The 19,787-nt window shown below is 53.4% G+C and overlaps 2 protein-coding genes across 3 annotated transcripts in view; one reads left to right on the forward strand and one right to left on the reverse strand.

Moving 5' to 3' along the window:
• Ly6g6f (lymphocyte antigen 6 family member G6F) overlaps positions 1–4,098 on the reverse strand; it is a 10,084-nt gene extending 5,986 nt beyond the window's left edge. For both annotated transcript variants that reach the window (XM_021218147.2, XM_021218148.2), the window contains exon 1: positions 4,027–4,098. In XM_021218147.2, coding sequence (XP_021073806.2) covers positions 4,027–4,097 — 71 coding nt within the window. In that variant the 5' untranslated portion in view covers position 4,098. The remainder of the gene's footprint in view (positions 1–4,026) is intronic.
• On the forward strand, positions 3,286–17,415 carry Abhd16a (abhydrolase domain containing 16A). Its single transcript, XM_021217601.2, has 20 exons — positions 3,286–3,475; positions 4,369–4,425; positions 5,006–5,072; positions 5,524–5,610; positions 8,321–8,406; positions 10,150–10,223; positions 10,327–10,449; positions 13,065–13,179; positions 13,266–13,367; positions 14,746–14,809; positions 15,086–15,135; positions 15,408–15,531; positions 15,687–15,791; positions 15,984–16,047; positions 16,265–16,321; positions 16,408–16,470; positions 16,584–16,660; positions 16,736–16,834; positions 16,919–16,965; positions 17,103–17,415. Exons 1-20 carry the CDS (start codon positions 3,344–3,346, stop codon positions 17,184–17,186), a joined length of 1,677 nt encoding a protein of 558 aa, XP_021073260.1. The 5' UTR covers positions 3,286–3,343; the 3' UTR covers positions 17,187–17,415.
• Positions 17,416–19,787: the final 2,372 nt, after the last annotated feature.

Raw genomic sequence — 19,787 nt, forward strand, 5'->3', positions numbered from 1 at the left:
TTTTTTCAAGACAGGGTTTCTCTGTGTAGCCCTGGCTGTCCTGGAACTCACTCTGTAGACCAGGCTGGCCTCGAATTCAGAAATCCACCTGCCTCTGCCTCCCGAGTGCTGGGATTAAAGGCATGGACCTTGAATTCTTGATCATTTGGCTCCCAAGGTATGAGATGACAGGTGTGCATCATTATGAACAGGTAGTTACGAATTTTAAACATCAAGCAAGTTATTTGCCACAGAGGGAGTTCTATCCCCAGACATTAAACTATTTTCTTTTGGGCTGGTGAGATGGCTCCTAGGGTTTTGCCCTTGCCAACAAGTTTAGCAGCCAGAGCTCAGTCCTCAGGATCCACGTGGTGGGAAGAAAGAACCGGTTCCCCAAACTGTCCTCTGACCTCCACATATGATGTTAACTTTCCACGGAAAGACACCGAGGGAAGAGCAAGTCTTAATCCAGAAAATGCCTCTATAGGCTCAGCCGGCAGGCAAGTCTGCAGGGGATTTTCTTCATGCAGGAGGGTTCGGCTCACTGTGGATGGTGCAACCCCTGGGCACATCATCCTGAATGGTATAAGAAAGCACAGAGTGCTTGCTCAAGCCCATAAGCAGCATCTTCCATGGTCTCTGCATCAGCTCCTGCCTCCAGGATCCTGCCTTGCCTGCCTTCCTGCCTTGACTCCCTTCAGTGACAGACTGTGACGTGGAGGTGGAAGATGAAGTTAGGCTTTTCCTCGAGTTGCTTCAGGTCATGGTGTCTCCTCATGGCAATAGAAACCCTCACTGAGGCAGGTGAGGTGTGCACCTTTAATCCCAGCACTCAAGAGGCACAGGCAGGCAGACCTCTATGAGTGTGAGGCCAGCCTGGTCTACATAGTTCCAGGTCAGCCGGGGCTACAAAGTGAGACTCCATCTTGGAAAACAAACAAACAAAAACCAAGGCCCTAATAACGTGTCTAAGTCCGGGTTAATGTTGCTGTGATGAAACACCATGACCAAAGCAACTTGGGGAGGAAACAGTTTATTGGGCTTGCACTTCCATATCATAGTTCACCAGTAAACTCAAGATGGGAGCTCAAACAGATCAAGAACCTGGAGGCAGAAGCTGCTACAGAGGCCATGGAAGGGTGTTGCTTACTGGCTTGTCCCTTTTCATTGTAGATCTGCATAAGAGTGACCACTAGCAAGCACATGACAGAATCAACACGAGGCTGTCTTAAAATCTCCTCTGCCAATGGCATTAATCCAAAACTCTCAGACATGCAGGCTGTGTACATATATGGACACATACACAAATGTAATTTTACAAAGCAGGGGGGGGATTTGGTGTGGTGATGCATGCCTTTAATCCTAGCACTTTAAGATTTATTTTTATGTATATGAGTACTCCATCTGCTAGTATATCTGCATGCCAGAAGAGGGGATCAGATCATATGCCACCATATGGTTGCTGAGAATTGTATGTAGGACCTCTCAAAAAGCAGCCAGAGACCTTGACCACTGAGCCATCTCTCTGGCCACCAATCCTAGCACTTTGACCAAGGTTTCTCTGTAGAGCTCTGAGTGACCTAGAACTCACTACACACATAGACTAGGTAGGATGGCCCGGAATTCAAGAGACCCATCTGTCAACACACCCATCTCTCTCTGCCTCTCGAGTGCTGGGATTAAAGGCATGGCCACTACACCGAGCAGATTACTTCTTTCAAAAATTTAAAAAAAAAAAAATACGATTCTTGGGCTGGAGAGATGGCTCAGGGGTTAAGAGCACTGACTGGGAGGCTGCAGTGGTCTGCTCTACTCTCTGAGCTTCGCCATGCCGCCCAAAGACGACAAGAAAAAGAAAGATGCTGGAAAATCAGGCAAAAAGGACAAAGACCCAGTAAATAGTCTGGTGGCAAGGACAAAAAGAAGTGGTCCAAAGGTGGCACATGCCTTTAATCCCAGCACTCCGGAGGCAGAGGCAGGCAGATTTCTGGAGTTCGAGGCCAGCCTGGTCTACAGGTGAATTCCAGGACAGCTAGGGCTATAAAGGGAAACCCTGTCTCAAAAAAAAAAGAAAAGAAAGAAAAATACAAAAAAAAAAAAAAAAAAAAAAAAAAATCTTCTGGTAATGAAAGGCTCGGGACAAGTTGAACAATCTTGTCCTGTTTGACAAAGCAACATATGACAAACCCTGTAAGGAAGTTCCAAACTATAAGCTTATTACTCCAGCCATGGTCTNATAAAGGGAAACCCTGTCTCAAAAAAAAAAAAAAAAAATTGCAAAAAAAAAAAAAAAAAAAAAAAAAAAAAAAAAAAAAAAAAAAAAAAAAAAAAGTGGTCCAAAGGCAAAGTTCGGGACAAGTTGAACAATCTTGTCCTGTTTGACAAAGCAACATATGACAAACCCTGTAAGGAAGTTCCAAACTATAAGCTTATTACTCCAGCCATGGTCTCCGAAAGACTGAAGACTCTCGTTCCTTGGCCAGGGCAGCCTTCCAGGAGCTACTTAGTAAAGGATTTATCAAGCTGGTTTCAAAGTGCAGAGCCCAAGTCATTTGCACCAGAAACACAAAGGGTGGAGCCGCCTGAGCTGCTGGTGAAGATGCATGAACAGGTTCAATCAGCTGTACATTTGGGAAAATAAAACTTTATTGAACAAATTGAAAAAAAAAAAAAAAAAAAAAACCACTGACTGCTCTTCCAGAGGTCCTGAGTTCAAGTCCCAGCAACCACATGGTGGCTCACAACCATCTGTAATGGGATCCAACGCCCTCTTCTGGCGTGTCTGAAGACAGCTACAGTGTATTCATAGACATAAAATAAATATTTTTTTTAAAAATAGAATTCTTCAGAAGAATTCTGATATTTCTTCTAAAGGATACATCCCTAGATCTTTCTGTGTGTCTCTCTCTGTGTGTGTGTGTGTGTGTGTGTGTGTGTGTTGTGTATAACCCAGGGCTTTCAGCATGCTAAGCAAGGTGTTCTATCTTGAGCTACATATCCAGCCACGAGCCTCTTGGAAGTTCTTGTCAAATGCTCCTACTCTCACCCAGCGATCGTTCCAGAACATGCTGACATTAAGGGATAGGGGGTTTTAAAAAACAAATGAAACCACCCCGGGGCATTCATTTTCTTAAGTCTCTCCATTCAGAACAGCTCCACTCCGACAACTCTAGACCGTAGCGGAGCGCAGCTCGCACTGCGCGGAACACTCCTCTCCCGGCGAGAACGTCAGGCCGGACCCTGCCACGGGGCAGAGCGGGTACGTGCTGACGTCACGCACGCACGCACGCACGCAGCGCCCAGGAGGCTACGGGCGGGGCCGGCGGGGACCTGAGGCCGAGGGACAGCGGCCCGAGCCCGGGCAATGGCGAAGCTGCTGAGCTGCGTCCTCGGCCCCCGGCTCTACAAGATCTATCGGGAGAGGGACACGGACCGGGCCGCGTCCAGCGTCCCCGAGACTCCCACTGCTGTCCCCGCCGCCTCGTCCAGCTCCTGGGTGAGTCGGGTCCCCCCCCCGGCGGAGAGCATGGTACGGTCCAGACCGCGCTGCGCTGCGCTCGCCCGGCGCGCCCACTGTGGGAAACGGGGGAGCCCGCTTGTCAAGCGGCGGTCGCGCACGCAGTCCGCCTGCGGGCGCTTCCCGGCCCCCTCCCAGCACGCAGGGCCCAGCCGCCGCCTCTCTTACGGCTTTGGAGGAACTCTTCCTCACGCCCACCACCACGCTTGCTTTTTCCCCCCTCCGCGTCCCCCGCATGGCTGGCCCCAGTGGAGTCCCCTGCGTGCACTAACGGCTTTTGCCCACCTACTCCCAATTTCTCCCCGGATCTGTTGACTTTCTCTTTAACCTGACTTTTCAGTTTCAAAAATGACTTCAACGTGTCACGTATCTACTTGTACCCCCAAACCTAGCCTGAAAACCAGGGTCTTGCATTCAGGGTAGTAGTGTGCTCTCTAAATTGTTTTTGTTTTTATTAGTTGCAAATTATGTTTAGGAGGCTTTCCGAAGTGCCCACACTTAGCGACATTTTTTCCCCAGAATCGACTTACATCAAATGCCATTCCTTCCCTCTTAGAATTGTCATGGAGTCTCTCATTTTCAATCTTACTCCTCTCCCCATAGTCACACAATCATATCTGTATGGGGCTTCAGGGGAAAAAAAGGACCGGTTTTCCAAATGCTGCTTTCACTTTTGCTTCCAAGCCCTGCGATTGCTTTCAGGGTCAGGGGTGAAATGTCAGGGGAGGAGAGTTGAAGCTTCAGCAGAAGCGAGAGTACCCCAGGAGAAATGGCCACAGAGGCTAGAACCAGGTGGCACAGGTTAGGGCTTCTGGAAGGGAGGAAGGGCCTGCCAACTGGCAAGGTCCTTAACAGGCCATCTGTTTTGGCAGGATACGTATTATCAACCTCGGGCCCTGGAGAAACATGCAGACAGCATCTTGGCACTGGTAAGTCAGCTCCAGCGTCTGCCAGTCAAACCCAGCCCTGGAGAAGGCAACACCCCAGGAGGTGAGGGGTGCTCTGGGCTTGCACAGAGGACCAGCGTATCCCAAGTGCCTACGGTTGGCATTCTCCCTTAGGAATTCCCCCTTGTGTACCATAAGCTTTTTCCAGAGCAGTTTGCGCCCTGAGGATAACACGTTCACCCTTGGGGTCGGCTGCAGGTCTCTGAGTCCCGCAGTCCCCAGTGACCTGTCCTCCCTGGCAACTAACCTCTGTGGCTGCAGAGACAGCTGTTCTCCCTGGCAGAGTTCCTATGGTGATGTTCTCACATCTCTTGGGGACAAAGCCTGGGACTCTCTTGAGTGGGGCCAACTGGGAAGGCTTGATTAACTTGAGTGGACAGACAGGCTGGTGTTTTCAACGCAATGAAATTGTGTCAGCCTCCGTTACTGTACTCTGACACACTACGAGGCAACAGATGTTTGTGTCCCTACTGTGTGCACAGTGTCAGAGCCCAGGCCCGGAAAGGGCAGAACAGCGTGTGTGCACAGGCGTATTGATTGCTTGTCTCTGTCTCTGCTTCAGGCTTCCGTCTTCTGGTCCATCTCTTATTACTCCTCTCCCTTCGCCTTCTTCTACTTGTACAGGAAAGGTCAGTGTGTTTTCAAAGGTGGCAGGTGTGTGTGTGGTGGGGGATGAACCGGGCAGGTCAGTGGCTAGTGAGTCCACTCTCCGAAGAGAAAGGGGGGTCCTGTGAGAATGGCATGTTTGACTTCCCTCTTCTACCAGGAGTCTTGCCCTCTAAGCTAGTGGTTCTCAACCTTCCCAATGCTGTGACCCTTTAACATATGTTTTGGGACCCCCAACCATAACATCATTTCAATGCTACTTGGTAACTGTGATTTTGCTACTGTAACAAATCATAACTATTTTTTTGGAGATAAGAGGTTTGCCAAAGGGTTCCCAATGCACAAGTGGAGAACTGCTGGTCTGATAGAATGGCTAGCCCAAAGACAGAGTGTGGGTAGAGGTTGTGGGCAAGCTGGGAGAGCCGCTCAGAGGTCCCGTGAGAGTGTCTCCTAACTGTCCCTCTTCCCTCCCAGGTTACTTGAGTTTGTCCAAAGTGGTGCCATTTTCTCACTATGCCGGGACATTGCTGCTACTACTGGCAGGGGTGGCCTGCCTCCGAGGTAGGTAGAGAGGAGCCTTGTTTGTATCTGTGACTGGATAAACGTTAAGCACTTTTGGCAGACATAGTTTGGGGCTGGGCCCTGTAGGGAGTAACTGAGAACAGTCCAAGGTGTGAGCTCTTCCTCAGGTGTCTTAATCCTACATTGCATGTGTGCATAAGCAGTGTACAGGAACAAGAAGAATACAGCACACACCGCCTGAGTCTCAGCTGGAGACAGCAGCAGTGGCCGCAGACTTTAACATGCACAAAGACCTCACACGGTGTAACCACACTGTGGGCACTGCACCGGAGTGCAGATCACAGGTGCACTGTTAGTAAAAGACATTCGAGCATGTGTCCTCTGTCCCAGCACTTGGGTAAGAGGGAGGTAGGAAGTCACACGTTCCTGGCCAACCTGGGCCTCATAGTGGGACTGTCTCAATCAGTGAATATGTGTGTGAGGGTCAGAACACAGGCACATGTGTGTGGTGAGACCCAGGAGACAGAGGGGTGTGGTTCCTGACCACATTTTTCCCTCCCTCTTCTCCCAGTATTTTCCTCTCCCCTCCCCATCCCTGTCCACTCCTCCATTTCCCATGGATATCCACCAGCCTTGGCATATCAAGTTGCAGTAAGACTAGGCGCATCCTCTCCTACTGAGGCTGGACAGGGCAGCCCAGTTAGGGGAGAGGGATCCAAAGGGGGGGGCAGTATAGTCAGAGATAGCCCCTGCTTACATTTTAGAAGTCTCCCATGAAGACCAAGCTGCACAACTGTAACATGATGTGCAGAGGGCCTAGGCCCACCCCACGCATACTCACTGGTTGGCGGTTCAGTCTCTGTGCGCCACTCTGGGCCCAGGTTAGTTGTTTCTATAGGTTTCCTTGTGTCGTCCTTGACTACATCAATCCTTCCTCGCCCTCTTGAGCAGGATTCCCAAGCTCCACATGATGTTTGGCTGTGAGGCTTGGCATCTGTCTGCATCCATTGCTGGGTGAAGCCTCTCTGACTGCAGTCATGCTAGGCTCCTCTCTGCAAGTGTAGCAGAGCACCGCCAACAGTGTCATGGCTTGGGTCTCAAGTTGGACCAGTCATTGGCTGGCCTTTCCCTCAATTACTGCTCCATCTTTACGCCTGCACATCTCATAGGCGGGACAAATTGTAGGTCAAAGGTTTTGTGGCTGGTTGGTCTGCCAATCTCTCCATTGGCAGTCTTGCCTGGTTACAGGAGATGACCAGTTTCGTTTTTTTTGATTAGTGTGTGTGGAAGTGTGTGTGTCGGGGGGGGGGGGTGTCCCTGAATTTGCTTATGTGTATCATGTGTGCCTCAGAGGCTGGTAGACGTCATAGCCTGGAAGTTGAGTTGTCAGCCAACAGGTGTAGACACTAGGAGCCTGCATCTGCCCAGCTCCTTGTTTGTGTTTCTAACTGTAATTGTCTGTGGACAGCAGGACTGTAGGTGTCCCCACCACACCCTGCTGCATTTACATTGTGCCATAGATGTGAGCATCCACATGAAACACTCTCAGCTCGTGCTCGCTTCCTTCTCTCAGTATTGCGTTTACTTACACCCTGGAGGTTCCAATTGTCTCCCTTGTAGCCCTGACCCTCATCTCGTGTTTGCTGGTTCATGAGGGGAGTGAAGAGAAGAGAGGCGTCAGTCCTGATGCCAGAGTCAGCACCGGGGCCAGAGGTTAGGAGCCTGCAGAAAGCCAGCTTGGGAAGACCTGAAGCAGACAGGAAGGGAGCCCACTGGCAGCAGGGGAGTAGTGAGTGAGGCTGCAGGGGAGTAGTGAGGCTGCAGACCAGTTTAACTTGGGGGAAGATGGTCTGCAAGATAAGATACTTGCTAGTTCACAAAGAAAGAAACTGCCAGGACACCCGGCCCTTGGGAGGCTGAAGCTGGGAATTGCTGAGACTTCTGGGCCATCCTGGCCTGTATAACCAACTGCAGGCCAGCCTGGGGCACAGAGACTAAACAAATAACTGAAGCGGTGCTGGGTGCGGTGTGGTGGTGCATACCTGGAATCTCTGACGTGGGAGATTAAAGCAGATGACTCTGGGGCCAGACTTACGACATAATGAGCTCCAGACCAGCCAGAGTTACATAGCGAGACCAAGTTTCAGACCACAACAGCAAAACGAGCCAACCGAAAGGGCTGGTGAAATGACTGAGCAGGTGAACGTGCTTGTTGCACAAACCCGGTGACTGAGTTCTGTCCCTCCAAGATTCCACAGTCAGAATAGAGAGCTGACTCTTGAAGTTGTCCCCGATCTCCACATTCCTGCTGTGGCACTTGTATGCTCACACTCTCACACACACACAAAAATGTAATAAAAACAACAATAATGCTAATTAAAACAATAAAGCCAGGCAGTGGTGGTGCACGCCTTTAATCCCAGCACTTGGGAGGCAGAGGCAGGTGGGTTTCTGAGTTCGAGGCGAGCCTGGTCTACAGATTTAGTTCCAGGACAGCCAGGACTACACAGAGAAACCCTGTCTTGAAAAAAACAAAACAAAACAAAAAACCTGAGACTCAGAAGACGACTCAGCAGTCAGTGGCTCTGTGCAGGAAAGAGAAGTTCTGTTTCCCACCTAAGAGGCCCTGCCGCTGCCGCCGCCTCCTCCTCCTCCTCCTCCTCCTCCTCCTCCTCCCAGGGCCTCCTACTCTCCTCTTACTTCCTAGGCGCCTGGCTCCCCATCTTACGCGATAGTTTTCTCTCCCCAGGCATTGGCCGCTGGACCAATCCCCAGTACCGACAGTTCATCACCATCTTGGAAGCCACACATAGGAACCAGTCTGCAGAAAACAAGGTGAGGGGTTCTAGAGAGGGCGGGCGCCTGTGTGAGCCCTGCTGCCCAGAGCTCCAGGCACTGGCTTCTGTGTGTCTGCTGCACACTGCTGTGGCCTGCCTCTAGTGGACACTTGGCAGGACACTGCTCTCCTTCCCCACTGCCATGCTCAAGGGTTACACAGGCACTGAAGCGTCTGCAGCCTTGAGAAGCGTCTGTCCTCGCTTCTTTGCACACCTCGGACACCACACTGGCTTTGTTTGGGGATGGAACAAAACGGGCAGGTGCAGCCCCTCCTGTGCCTGGCAGCAGTGGGTGTCAGCAGGGCACAGTGTCCTTTAAGCTGGTCCAGGCCTGCTGTTACTGGAGAATTGGGGCCGTGAAGGGATCAAACAGATGTGGTCACCATGGCCACACCGTGGTCATGCTGCACGGCCAACCATTACAGCTTTGTCATCACATCTGCGGGGCACTGTGTGGCTGCACTGTGTGGGCTGCACACCCTGTCTAGCCCCTCACCACCACGTGAGGTGGCGCAGTGACCCCCGATTTTACATCTGTGGAGAGAGGAAAAGGGAAGCTAAGTGGCCTGCCTCAGAGTGAGGAAGTGACCAAGGGTAGACCTGGGCCCAGGCTCGAGGCGAGCCTGGCTGAAGTGGGCCTTCATTTCATTTTCTCATGTACATTTCTAGATTTTTTTTTCTTTTTCTGTTGCTCTTTCTTAGGCAAGTTATTTTTGAAAATGTCAAAAGCATTTCTCTGGCAAAAAATAAAAAATAATCCTCAAAATAGAGACCTTGGCGCTCTGGGTGTGGGGGAGGACAGTGGATTGTGAAGAAGCAGCCCTACTGCCTGCATGTGCCCAGTGCGGCGTGGAGTCCGCTGGCTTACAGGGTAGCCTGACCCTGGGTGTCATGATGAGGGGACGGAGGTGGCTCTGCACACGAGGCTGTAAGAGAGGAAAAGAACCTTCTGTGGGCATGAACGCCTCCCTCTCAGTTATGGGACCGTCACTTGGTCTGCTGGGTGATCTTTCTCATTCTTTCTCCCCCAGACATGGTTTCTCTGTATAGCCCTGTCTGTCCTGAAACTCTCTGTAGACCAGGTGTGGAAGATAATATAACCAGCCAGCAGCCTGCCCCCTCCCCCATCTTTACACAGAAGCACCATCCGTGGGGTGGATCAGCTTTGGATGTTTCTGTGTTTTAGGTTTTTGGGGTTTTTTTCTTCTGTTTTCTTTGTTTGTTGTTTTCCAAGACAGGTCATGCTGTGCAGCCAAGCTTGCCTGGTTTTTCTGGTGATCTGCTTGCCTCCTGGGTGAGGTATAGGCTCCACAACCTGTCCTGGAAATAGAATCTTACTCCACATCCCAGGCCAGCCTTAGGTTTCACTGCGTCTCCCAGGCGGCCCCCACTTGCAGTCCTGCCTCTGCTTCTGAGTGGTGGGATTGGTAGGCGTGTGCTGCTAGACTTTATGACAGTTTCTTGGTGGCATTGGGAATTGAAGCCAGGGTACTGTGTGTGCAGGACAGGCAGGACGGTGGGGTTAAGAGTTCTGGAGATGGGTCGCTGAGCTAGTGGTAGGGGTGGCTGCCTTGTCCCGGGTTGTGGTCATAGTAGACCTTTCCTTTCAGAGGAGAGGGTGCCGACCGCCCCTTGGTCTCCCTGTGACATGGGGGCGTCCTGCACAGTGAAGGTGTTGAGGGTGGATGGCTGGGCTCCCCTCAGCTCTCCGTCCTCCCTTCCTTTGTCCCTCTGTCCACAGAGGCAGCTGGCCAACTATAACTTCGACTTCAGGAGCTGGCCAGTCGACTTCCACTGGGAGGAGCCCGGCAGCCGGTGAGGCCCCAGCCGCTTAGCTCTCCCCTTCCTTGCCATCGTCTTACCCCTTCGAGCCGAGTCCCGGGCCTACTGCTCTTGACTCTGTTTCCCTTCCCCTCAGCAAGGGCTCCCGAGGTGGCCCTTCCCGCAGGGGTGTGGCCCTGCTTCGTCCAGAGCCCCTGCACAGGGGAACAGCAGACACGATTCTCAACAGGGTCAAGAAGCTGCCCTGTCAGATCACCAGGTAGGAAACGGGGCGTGGGAGGCCAGCTGGGGTGAGGGGACACAGACCAGGGCCCCTGGACTGTGAACTTGGATGCAGAGTAGCTGTCTTGTGGGGCCTAGTGCTGTTTGCGCCGTGTGTCTCCTGTGGGGACGGCTCTGCGAGGCCCAGGCCTCGGGAGTGCTTGGAGAGGCAGAACGCCGGTGGGCCTGCTGCTGCCAACCTCCCGGCCTCTAACGGGAGCAGAGGTGCCACAGCGGGGAGAAGGTCCTGGCTGCCACTGTGCAGGTTCTAGTCCTGTGCTCATGGCCATGTGGAATTGTCCTGGTCCCTCCGCTCCTTGATATCCCACTCGGCTCCCACCGTGCCTCAGTTTCTCCATCTGATTAGCCTGCTTCACTGGGATTGTTGAGATGCACTGGCAGCACTGGGGATGGCTGTGTCTTAGGGTTTCATTGCTGTGAAGAGACGCCATGACTCCAGCAGCAGCTCGTACCCAGGACAACAGGTTCAGAGCTTCAGTCCAGTATCAATGTGGCGGGAAGCATGGCAGCACGCAGGCAGACATGGTGCTGGAGCTCTGCATCTCAACCCACAGTCAGCAGGAGGTGACCGTGAGCCACACTGGGCACAGCTTGAGCATAGGAGACCTAAAGCCACCCCCAGAGTGATGCACTTCCTCCTATAAGGCCACACTTCTAATAGTGCCATTCCCTGAGGGGCTTATTCCTACTCAAGCCACACAGCTTCCGTTTACCTGCCTGCCAGCAAACTCAGTTGTGGGTGCTGATGGTGTCAGGCCAGCCTTAGACTCACAGACACCACCGCCCTGCTGAGCGCCCACCCGTGCATCGCAGCCCATGCTGGGACCGAGCACCAGGGAAGGGGTCTGACTTAGCTTTGGCTGCTGATGTCCTGGATCGGTCCAGGAGAAAGCAGACCAGGTTTCTGAGGGCGTGCTGGCGGGCAGTGCTGGTGGGTGGCACAGGGCGGTGCTGGAACACAGCCTAGTGGCCAAGCGGCTGCCGGCAGCAGTGCCTACCCCACCTAACCTATCTGTGGGAGTTCACACACACTGTAAATATCTGTTGAGCTCTGGACAGCTCTTATGTGGTAGGTACTGTCACTGTGAACATAACAGCCAGGTCTCTGCCCACTTTGGTATCTTTCAGGCTCAGATCTTTATAGAAGTATTTTTGTGGGTGGGTTTTTGGTTTTGCCCCCACTCTTTTCCTGTGTTGGTCCTGAATAGAAGACACAGAAACCTGGTATTTTTATTAATAAGTTGTAAGCCTTGACTGGGCAGGTTCTGAGTTATTATAATCTGGCTAAGCTAATGACTACATAGATGCCCCATTCCTTGCCAAGTGAGTCTCGCCCGCTTGTTCTATTCCGTATGTGTCCTCAGGACCAGCTTCTCTTGGCCATGTGCTCATAGTCCAACCTGCCTCATGGTGATCTCCTCTCTCCTCCTCTGTCCTTCTCGGTCCCTACCTGAGGCCCATCTTCCTTTCTCCTGCCCAGTCATAGGTGCCAGCCTCTTAATACCCAGAGACCACAGAGATTGTCCCACAGCACATGGCAGGGCCCATGTCTACGCTGCAGCCTGATCTTGGGACACAGCACACAAGACCAACCCCAGCAGATCCTGACCTACTCCTAAGGCTTTTTATTTTTTGAGATATTTTCTCATGCCGTCTGCTAGTCTTGAATACATGGTGTAGCTAAGGCTGGCCCTGAGCCCCTGACCCTCCCACGGGATAAGAGTACAGGTGTGTGCTCTCGCGCCTGGCTCCATTAGTGTGGAAATCACTTGAGTGAGTTACAAACCATCATTTTGTTGTCTTTAGTGGTGCTGGGGATAGGACCTGGGGCTTTGTGCACACTAGGCAGATGCTCTACCACTGAACAGTTTCCACCGGGTCCTGTTTGAGGGCTTAGACTTTTACAGACATTTATCTATATTCGTATGTGTAGGACACTCATATGCCATGGCACATTGAATGAGCTCAGGTTGTCAGGCCTGGAAGCAAATGCCTTTACCCAGCAAGTCATCTTGTTGACCCTTCAGAACTGTTTATAAGTTGTGTTTTTCTGCATTAACAGAATGATATTTAATAGCTACATTTATTTATTGTACCTAGAAGTTATCTCCTAAAGCTTTCTCAACTGTATCCAAGCAGTCCCTGATTTGCTATAGCTTGAGTTTTGGATTCTTCCCTAGCCTAGCGAGGGCCAGCGTGCTCCATGGTGCAAGGCAGGGGTTGTGAGCCATGACCCCCACCAGCAGGAGGGCTCTTCCCTTAGGTCGCGGGGTCAAGTGCACTTGCAGCCTGTCATTTCCACCTTCTGATGTTATTTTGGGACACGACCCTTGTTAAGTCTAGGAGGATCTGTGTAATTGCACAGTAGACAATGGTTTAGGTTGGTTTTTACAGTGCTGGGGCTCAAACTGAGGGGCTCACACATGCCAGGCAAGCACGCTGCCACTCAGCTGTGACCCCATCCCTAAAGTGGACATCTTACAGTCATAGTTATGGAAAAGCTCGCCTTGCTCGCTGAGCGCTGAATGCAAGGGCCGAGATGAATCCCTGGGCCCTCCTGGGGTTGGGGTTCACCAGCCCATGTTCCCACAGCTATCTGGTGGCACACACCTTGGGGCGCCGGATGCTGTACCCAGGCTCCGTGTACCTGCTCCAGAAGGCCCTCATGCCTGTGCTGCTACAGGGCCAGGCCCGACTGGTGGAAGAGGTGAGGCCCCCTACCTGCTGCTGGCCCTGTCTTCTGAGGATGGCCCCTGCCCCTCGTGACTAGGTCTTTGCATCTCTCTTGCTCAGTGTAATGGGCGCCGTGCAAAACTGCTGGCCTGTGATGGTAATGAGATCGACACCATGTTTGTGGACCGGCGGGGGACAGCTGAGCCCCAGGGGCAGAAGCTGGTGAGAGGGGGCAAGGAGCCGAAGGGGGTGGTAGGTGACAGTGGAGACTCTGGGGTCCCCAGAGCTACAGAACCTTTCCTGCGTAACCACAGTTAAAAATGTCATTTTCCAGCTCCACCCAAGGACCTCTTCATAGGGAAGCTCTGAGAGGGGAGTGGGTGGGGGGATGTAGCTCAGGTCGTGCACGAAGCCCTGGGTTCATCCCCAGCCCCATATTCACTGAGAGCTGGATTGTGTACCTGTAACCCCAGACCCAGGAGTGGAGAGAAGAGGATCAGTAGGTCAAGGCCAGGGCCATGGATCAGTGCGTGCAGTATTGGCCATGCAAGCGAGAGGACCTGAGTTTCTGATCTTGAGAACCTGTGTAAAGCCTGGCATGGTGACCAGCTGTAGTCCTAGCTCTCCTGTGGGAGGGAGGCAGGAGATGCCTTGGGCAACCCCTGCCACACAACAAAGACCCCGCCTTGAGGTCAGAGGCAAGGGGACACAGGGGAGGAGTCCTCACCGCCACACACATGCTGTGGATCACGTGTGTGCGTGCGTGCGCGCGCGCGCACACACACACACTGTAGTGCCTTCACACTCAGAGTTTAAGGTCTTGGCTACATTGTGAGTTTGCAGTTTAAAGATGAGAACATCATAGCCGACTGGGGATGTCACTGTAGCATATGCAGACCGATGCAGTTCATCACCAGCACCAAAGTGGGGACAAGGGTTGGCTATTTGTGTAGAGAGCCACCTAGTGTTCAGGAAGCTCACATAAAGCCAGGCATGGTGCATTCTGTCATCCCAGGGCTGAGAAGGCAGAGGCAGAGAAGGCTCTGATGTTTAAGGTGATGTGACACACACTGAGTTCAAGGCCTGACCAGGAAAAACAGGACCCTGTCCTACAGCAACAAATAGTAAATGGGATGGTGATGAAGGAGGCCAAAGCAAGATTCTGAGTTCCAGCCCACCCTGAGGTACCTAGTGAGACCCTGCCTCAAGGAAACAGAAATAGTATTGACACATGCAAGACCAGCCTGTGGGTTATCTCAGGGTGGCCATCGTCGGTGCTCTCACCTCTGAGGAGCTCAGCCCTTAAGGCAGCCCTGGCCTTAAGGAAAAGCCCTGCACAGGCAGCCAGGGGGCTGGGTTCTGCTGCCGCCCGCCACCATCCCCATGCTTAGACTTGAACACCACCGTGGAGGAGAAAAGTGCCTGCACACCTAGGAGAGTCCCAGACCCATCCTATCAGAGCTCTCCTGGTGGCAACTCAGGGAAAGTGGTCTCTGTGCTGGTGGCATGGACTCCGCCTCTGTAGTCTCCTGAGGCCCTGTGCATAGCACCTTCGATCCCTTTGCCCCACCCAGCACCCTCCCACCTCTTTGCTTCCCAGGTGATCTGCTGTGAGGGGAATGCGGGATTCTACGAGGTGGGCTGTGTCTCCACACCCCTAGAAGGTAGGCACGTGGTTCATACCTCTTACCTTTATCCTTTGAACCCAATAGTGTCTCCTCCCATGCTGACCTCCGGTTCATCAGGGTGAGGTCCAGGTCTCTCCCTTGTGAAGGAATGTCCACTCCCGCCCTGTTAACCGTGCATTCCTTTCTGGGCTGCCTAAGCTTAAACTTGTCCTCCTGCCCCGCCACACACGGTCGGTCACGTGACCCCCTCCCTCCTCCCTGACTCCCCCCTCCTTCCTCCCTGACTCCCCCTCCCTCCTCCCTGTGTTACAGCTGGCTATTCTGTCCTGGGCTGGAATCACCCAGGCTTTGCCGGAAGCACGGTGAGACCCTCTCTGAAGACCTGTCCTTTTCCAGAATCCTGTGCATCTTCCTCTGCTCAGCCAGGAAAGAAGGAACCTGGTGCCCATGTGTGCAGGGCCTTCCACATGCCTGTGACCTGGGTGCTGGGGAGCTGCAGCCCCTCCTCCCATGGCAGTCAGGGACACAATGGGTCACATAATCTCTGTGTGTTACAGGGTGGCTGCAAGAAGGGTCCATACTAGGTGAGCTGTCTTCTGGCTGACCCCTCCTACTTCTGCCCATCTCCCTGCAGGGGGTACCATTCCCACAGAACGAGGCCAATGCCATGGACGTGGTGGTTCAGTTTGCCATCCACCGCCTGGGCTTCCAGCCCCAGGACATTGTCATCTACGCCTGGTCCATTGGAGGCTTCACTGGTACCTGCCTCCCCTGCTCGTCCCTGCCCAGTAGAGATGGGCACAGGCACGGGTGGCCCCCAAGGAGGGGTGGATGGAGGCTTTTAGAGAGAGAGTTTAGAAGTGGATAAGACCTACATGAAGGGACCCGATCCTATTTCTTGTTCTGCTACTAGCCACGTGGGCAGCCATGTCCTACCCAGACATCAGTGCTGTTATTCTGGATGCCTCCTTCGATGACTTGGTGCCCTTGGCCTTGAAGGTCATGCCGGACAGCTGGCGTGAGTGCAGCTCCCTTGCCGGTCCTTCCTGGGGAGGGTGGCAGCATGGGCCTCTTCTGACTGGGTGCTGTCACCATGTGGGTGGAGATAGGCCACCCTGTTGCCAAGAAACAGGGCTTCCCTGCCTGGTGGACAGTGGGACCTGTCAGGCAAGCCCTTCATCTCTGCGTCCTTCACGGTGTCCCACTCTAGGAGCCCTGGTCACCAGGACGGTGAGGCAGCATCTCAACCTCAACAACTCGGAGCAGCTGTGCAGGTGAGGGGGGGCCACCGTGCCCGTCGGTGAGTGGCCACAGTCTGGGCTGGCCCAGCCCTTCCCCGGCTAGGGGACCCTGAATTGGCTCACTCGGGATGTGGCAGTGAAGGGTTGAGCCTGGCTCCCAGGGCCAGACTGAGCCCGCCCTTCTTAGATCTGTCACTCCTGCCTCAGCTGTGGCTCTCTGAGCTCTCCCCCCTGCTGCTCTGTTCCGAAGGTTCCAGGGCCCTGTGCTGCTGGTCCGAAGAACCAAGGATGAGATCATCACCACCACGTGAGTGCCTGGCCTCTGCCTTCTCTCCCACCTTTGTCACCATGGACCCAGCTTCCCAACCAGGGTTAACTCTTGTTGCCCCCCAGGGTCCCTGAGGACATCATGTCCAACAGAGGCAATGACCTCCTGCTGAAGCTCCTGCAGTTCCGGTGAGCTCTGTGGGAAGACACACCTCAGCACTCACACCAGCGAGGGGGAAGGATGAGGTGGGGGCTGAGGCGTGAACTGGTTCCATCCTGTCCTGCCCTGTGCTCCTCCCAAGGTACCCTCGAGTGATGGTGGAGGAGGGGCTGAGAGCTGTGAGGCAGTGGCTGGAGGCCTCCTCCCAGCTAGAGGAAGGTGAGGTATCTAGAGGCTGGTGGGCAGGAGCCTGGCAAGGAGAGCTTGCTGAGGACACTTCTCTGTTCCCACCAGCCTCCATTTACAGTCGCTGGGAGGTGGAGGAGGACTGGTGTGTGTCTGTGCTTCGCTCCTACCAGGCAGAGCATGGGCCCGACTTCCCCTGGAGTGTGGGTAAGGACAGGCAGAACGTGGAGGGCTGGGAGGAGGGGAAGGACGTCCCAGGCGGGGATTTGAGGGCCTCTTCTCCATCTGCAGGGGAGGACATGAGTACAGAAGGACGGAGGCAGCTGGCGCTGTTCCTGGTGAGCTCAGGAGCTGTGTGAGGGGCAGGGCCTGCACAGCGGGGCTCATACAGAGCTTGTGCAGGGATCCTAGAGTGGGTGGATGCGTGGCTTCTGAGGGGAAGCTGCCCTGCACTGACCTGACCTGCCTTTCTCAGGCCCGGAAGCATCTACACAACTTTGAGGCCACACACTGCACTCCACTCCCGGCCCAGCACTTTCAGATGCCCTGGCACCTCTAGGACCACATGTAGTCTCTTCTGGAAGGACAAGATGGGAGGAGACACGAGGGGTACTTTTGTGACTCTTCACGTTGCTGTGTATAGTCTGGACAGTGGGGACGTCCCTCTGGCCACAGCCCTCCTGCACGATTCCCTCATCTACGTGGAAGCGCTTAGCTCCCCTCATACACACCTGCATTAAATGAATGATTTATTCCTAATAATTAATAAAAAGGTATTTTTTCTACAATCTGGCTGCTTGTGAGATGTTCCAGATGCCCAGACAGCTAGTGGCTTGGGCAGGGAGAGCGGAAGCCCTGGAGGGTGAGCTTGGGAGACCCTACTCAGGTCAACTTAACTTCCCTGTCTCAGCCATCATGCGCTGGGCCCACAGTCCAGACCCTTCCTGTGCTGTGCCCAGTGTTCACATGGCCCCCAGTTTCTCACTGCCTGCCCAGGCCTTCCTGCGGGCGGCTGCCTGGGCAGTGGTCGGAATGCCCCTCCTTTATAACTGTACTTTGTGGTGTACAGTTCTGCCACCTCAGCTTCTCTCCTGAAGGTGCTTCCCCACCCCCACTCCCATTTTCCTTGCTCAGATCTGCTTATCTCCACAGCAAACCAATCCCGTGCCTGTCCTTGGCATGACACCAAGTCTGTCCACATACCCTGTTTGCAAGTCAGCACACAGAGCCAGTGGGGACCGAGGGCCAGGCCCCAAGCACTCCTGTCCCCCCAGCTCGGAGCCTGAGGAAATTGGATCCTCACAACTCTGATCTTTGGACCTGTGGGATAGAATGACAGGCTGGCCTCCTTCCCCTGGAAACTTCTGTCCGGTGAAATCACCCCAGCTCCGCCTCCTGGGCCACTGACCCGACCACGGTGCTGAACAAAGACATCAGTGCTTTGTGCTGGCTACAGCCCCTGGTTTCTGTGTGGCCTCTGACCCCCATGTGTGACCCTCTAAGCGTGGGGCCGTGTGTCTGTCAGCTCAGCAGCTCAGCAACAGTATGCTGAATCTTAAAGAGGAGGAGGGCCGAGACAGACAGGTGATATGACTAAGGTCTGGGGTTAGAAGAGGGGAGACGGCCATAGTTTCTGAATGTTCTGCCATTGGCAAACAGCAGGCGGAGAGCTGGTATTGGTGCCCTCTCTGCCCCACCCAGGAAGCAGACAGGGTGGGATGTGTATAGGAAGAACCTACTCTGGCATACAGTCAGGCAGAGGCAGTTCTGAGTTCAAAGCCGGTCTGTTCTACATAGCAAGTTCCAGGTCAGACAGGACTACTACAGAGTGAGTGAGACTCTGCCCCCAAAGCCAAAGCAAGCATGCTCATGGACCTTACCGTACCCTCCCAGGATAGATTCCTAGAACTACGTCTGTTCAGCCCAGGGACCCTCTAATCTTATCTCCCGTACCTTGGAACATAAGAGCGTCCCCTTCTGGACAGCCATCAGGGAATGTCACCCTGCCACCTTCTAGGACAGATCAGGAGGAGCCCTTAGGTATCTTAAGTGGACGTGGGAGGTAGTTGCTCACCGTGTGCCTTGTGGACTCCCTCACCAGGGCTGTAGTCTACAACAGATCGCTTTCCATGTCCCGTAACCTCAGGGTGGGGACTGGCTGTCTGCCCCTTTCTCCCTATATGCTAAGGCTCAGCAAGCTGAGGCAAAGTCAGCTGATGTGCCCCACCCCAGCTACTAGGGCTCTGGGCCCCACTGCTCTAGACACCAGGTTGGGCCTCCCTCATCCCCAGGTACCTGGGTGCTAGGCCAGTAGAGGGAAGAAGGTCTCTGGAAAGATAGCAGTTTTAAAAAATCCTGAACAAAAGGGGTGGTCTCTAAACCCTGGACAAGAACAGCTTACCTTACTGTCGCTGACCAGGATCTAGGCCTGCACTGTTCCTGGGGCTGGATGAAGATTTACTCCAGGCCCCATGAAGAGAAAATGCTTCCTCCAAAGCTGTCAAAACTGAGCAAGGGGCCTGGGATGAAGAGGATGAAGAGCCCTTGAGGGTGGGGGCCCAGCTATTTCAGAAAGTCAGGTCTCCACTTGTCTGACCATCCATCCATCCATCCATCCATCTGCCCCTACCTCCTTATGAACATAGTCATTAACAATTCAGATAAAGGCTCTGTCTCTCTGAGTGACTTCCCTCACAGAAGTTGGCTCTCCAAGGCCGTCACCACTGCCTGCCCCTCATGTGTGTATCTCTCCTTATCTGTAATGGCGCACATTCTGCCCTGAGACTCTGCCTACTTCATCCCTTGGCTGTTCGCCTTCTGATATGCCTTGTCACAAAGCCAAGCACTCAGCATGGATGTGGTTATTTGCTACTGTCACCGTGATGACTGTTGCAGTGAAGCTGTTGTCCTAGAAACGATGGGTCTGGGTCCTGGGTCCTTGCTAGCCATCTCCAACAGCTAACAGAGAAGAAACAAGGGGCTGGGGTGGCTAGGAGATAACTCGGTGCCTCCAGCTCACCCGGAGTCTCAGCACTATTATGGTGGCTCACAACTGTCTATAACCCCACACCATCTTCTGTCTTTTACAGGCTCTGTGTACACTGTGTAAAGACACATCCATGCATGTAAACTTTTTTTTTTTTTTTTTTTTTTTTTTTTT

This window comes from Mus pahari, chromosome 18 (assembly GCF_900095145.1).
Source record: "Mus pahari chromosome 18, PAHARI_EIJ_v1.1, whole genome shotgun sequence".
Lineage (NCBI taxonomy): Eukaryota > Metazoa > Chordata > Mammalia > Rodentia > Muridae > Mus > Mus pahari.